At 35.6% G+C, this 3,619-nt stretch overlaps 1 protein-coding gene across 5 annotated transcripts in view; it reads left to right on the top strand.

Moving 5' to 3' along the window:
• The window catches only part of LOC107732664 (nucleolin-like), a 10,728-nt gene extending 7,353 nt beyond the window's left edge, over window positions 1-3,375 (top strand). For all 5 annotated transcript variants that reach the window (XM_016544065.1, XM_016544068.1, XM_016544067.1 and 2 more), the window contains exons 13-16: window positions 955-1,094; window positions 1,183-1,309; window positions 1,543-1,832; window positions 2,732-3,375. In XM_016544065.1, the coding sequence (XP_016399551.1) occupies window positions 955-1,094; window positions 1,183-1,309; window positions 1,543-1,832; window positions 2,732-2,790 (616 nt within the window). In that variant the 3' untranslated portion in view covers window positions 2,791-3,375. The remainder of the gene's footprint in view (window positions 1-954; window positions 1,095-1,182; window positions 1,310-1,542; window positions 1,833-2,731) is intronic.
• The last annotated feature ends 244 nt before the right edge of the window (window positions 3,376-3,619 follow it).

The raw sequence follows: 3,619 nt of genomic DNA, 5'->3' as shown, positions 1-3,619 counted from the left end.
TATATATATATATATATATATATATATATATATAGGCACGTTACTGTTGCTAATAAAATACATTTTGTAACAACACTTGTCGAAGTATTGTTGAATCAAGATTTAAAATGTTTATTGTAAAAACAAGTTCAGGGTTTTTTTTTTCCTTTTCAATTTGTTCACTAAATGAACACCAGTAAGAATATTTGTTGACTCAAATGGTTTAATTAGTTTAGAATTTATTCAAATTGTCAGATTCCATGAAGTTATGGAATCATTTAGAATCAATTCGAAATGTCAGGTTCCATGATGTTATGGATTCATTTAGAATAATTCAAGTCGTTACATTGCATGAACTTGCAGAATCATTTAGAATTGATTCTAATTTAATTCAATCTAATGGTCAGATTCCAGGAAGTTATAGAACCATGTAAACTTTACAACCGTTTGGCTAAAGCCATTTGTTAAAACCATTTTGTTTTTTTTTGGAATGATTTTTATTCCGACCAATATTTAAGGAATAGAACTTGACAGGCTGAATGAAGATGCAAAATCACTCTCTGCCAGTAGGTGGTGCTTGTGTAATCAAACTCATTCCAAAAAAACTAAAATGTTTCTCAATTTTAAATTTGACAATTGGAATAATGTTCTGCTGTTCTCTATCACTTGGCTAAATAGTATGTTCTTGAGCACCACCTAGTTGCTATTTTATGCAACCGCGGCAACCAAAAAGCATGCATCTTATTGGTTGGTCAGTTTTCTTTTGCATTGTAATGGAAAAAAAATTAAGTTGCATTGGCGATGTGCTAATGTTTTTGACAGCCGTTCATTCAAATTACTATGGTTTTTGCACCAATTTTCTTTGCGTTAAAATTATGCCCCTTTATTACCGAATCCTTACAGGTTGAATTTAGTCACAGTCGAGTGTATTGATGTTTTAGCTGTGCTGACATTTTGGACTTGTTTTTTCCGTAGATACGCGTTTTTAGAGTTTGAGACCGTGGAGGATGCCAAGGAGGCGATGGAGAACTGCAACAACACCGAAATCGAGGGCAGAAATATCAGATTAGAGTTCAGTCAGAATGACAGAGACCGAGGCGGAAGAGGAGGCTCTGGTTAGTAGAGTGCTCATTCAATCAAATCCCACTTGGGGGGGGGTTTAAACGAATGCTAGTTGCTAACTGCTTTCCACTCTGTTTGTAGGACCTACAAAAACCCTTTTTGTCAAAGGCCTGTCAGAAGACACCACAGATCAGTCTCTGAAAGAGGCTTTTGATGGAGCCGTCAACGCCAGAATCGTCACAGACAGAGACACCGGATCATCTAAAGGGTACAGCCGTGTTTGATACTTAACGCGTTTCTTGCTTCTCATGAGCTCCTCTGTCAATCCAGTGGCGGTGTATGGATTCCCACGAGAAGTAGAGTGAAATTCACAGTTAAACAGGTGTTTCCACTATATTGGGACACACCCATGTCTGATGCGAGACATTCAAGCCGATTGATCCAGTAACTGCTGCTGCTTTTTTCCCTCTGAATGTTTGCTTAATACTGCGTCTCCTCCAGGTTTGGTTTCGTAGACTTCGATAGCGAAGAAGACTGCAAGGCGGCCAAAGAAGCCATGGATGATGGAGAGATCGACGGAAACAGAGTCACTCTGGACTACGCGAAGCCCAAGGGCGAGGGCGGCCGAGGGGGCGGCAGAGGAGGCTTCGGGGGAGGTTTTGGAGGAGGTTTCGGAGGACGTGGCGGTGGACGAGGCGGTTTCGGAGGCCGAGGGGGCGGCAGGGGCGGCGGCTTCAGGGGAGGACGAGGAGGAAGAGGCGGCGGCGGCGGCTTCAGAGGAGGAAGAGGCGGTGGGTGTCAATCAATCTAGTGATGCATTTATAGACCAAGTACATAATCGAATGCTAGCGCACAATACTGCACTTATTTTTATTTTTTTATTTTTAGTAGTATTAATAGTAATGGTAGAAATGTATTTATTGTACATCTACTTGAATCTATATATTTTTGTAAATTGTATTGTCTATTCAGATTTGTCACCTAATTAAATTAAATTAAATTTCATTGACAACTAAATCTATGTAGGAATTTGAGAAGTCTAATTAAATCTAAATAAAACAAGAGTCAATTTGACGTACAAAAAATAAAATTTTATTTCTATAAATAAGATCTATTAAGTCTAATTTTGTCATCTAGTTAAATCGAATTTGCTTTGTCAATCTGCTTAATTTCTCAATCTATAGTTTTTATAGTTAAATCTAATATTTTAACTATGTAATTTATTATTACTGTATGGCTACTTGAACTTTTGTTTTCTATAAACGTAACGCTTATTTTGCCATCTAATTAAATCTAAATTAGATAAATGTTAATGAACAGATTAAAAAAAACAAAACCTAAGTCTATATAGATTGTCTAAATCTATTTAATTTTTATATACCTGTAGTATTACTTAAGTGTTGAATCAAATTTTATTCAAGTGTAACATTTACACATTTTGTTCATTTAATTGGATAAGTGTAAATAAAATTATGTAGTTTGTCTAAGTCTATTCTAATTAAATCTATTTATTATTATTATTATTATTATTATTAATTTATTTTTCCTACTTTTTGGGGAGGCTTTCCAGTCTGTTAGTGAATAAGAAAATGCTAGTCATTACTAATATGGCAGTGTGCTGTTTTGAAAATTTTTAACCTTTTAGGTTTTAATGGAGCTGTATGAATTAAAAAAAGTTCTCTCTTTTCAGGTGGACGAGGTGGATTTGGAGACAGACCACAAGGGAAGAAGATCAAGTTTGATGATTAAGTCTGTAACTGAACTGTTTCCATTTGCTTAAATCCACATTGTCAGAGCGTTTCTAGGACATTCCAGAAAGCATCAGTAACTGTACAGTGACCCCCGACCCCTCGCTCCCTTTTAACTGTGTTCTGAAACGTCCCAACCATATGCGTGAAAATTAAATGTGAATGTTGTAATTATGCTCTGCTGGTTTAGGTACATGTTGTACATGCAACAGGTTGTTGTTGTTTTTGTTTAGTTTTTTTTATGCTGTTTCTCTCCCCCGCCCCACATTTCCCCTCTCAATTTTATTTAATTTTCACTATTCTTAAGTTAGCTTTAGATGCAAGTTTAATGTGCAGTACCTTTTTAATGTGCAAAGCATATTGTAACATATACATGGAATTGATGCCTATTTAGAGATGTAAATCTGTTTGAAATATTTGAATGGGATTAAGATGGATAACAAGTGTGTTGTAAGGCTAATGTCAAATTTATGAACTAAATTTGGCTTGTGACTGAGGGTTTTGCGCCTTTTTTTTTCTTTTTTTTCCCCAGTTCATATTTTTCATGATGTAAAGAACCATTTTGATTAAAATTGGTTTTTAAACTGGCTTGTTGTGATTTGAATGTATGAGTCCTCTTTCGTTAATTCGTTAAAGTTTAGTCCTACAGAAACTTGTTAGACTCCTTTTTAGATGTTTAATCGCTTTTCCTAAATTGAGTAGAATCTTACTAATTAACTGGAATGAATCAATGAAAGTAACTTGTCAATTCGTCTATCACAGTAGTAACCAGAGCAGTGTGGTGTCTAAAGTTTGGAAAAGCAGTTTGGTGGAGATCCAATGAAGATGAA

The sequence above is a fragment of the Sinocyclocheilus rhinocerous genome, unplaced genomic scaffold (genome assembly GCF_001515625.1).
Source record: "Sinocyclocheilus rhinocerous isolate Xijiao unplaced genomic scaffold, SAMN03320098_v1.1 scaffold579, whole genome shotgun sequence".
Lineage (NCBI taxonomy): Eukaryota > Metazoa > Chordata > Actinopteri > Cypriniformes > Cyprinidae > Sinocyclocheilus > Sinocyclocheilus rhinocerous.
Note: the sequence above shows the minus strand (reverse complement) of the source record. Positions and strands in the feature narration are given on the sequence as shown.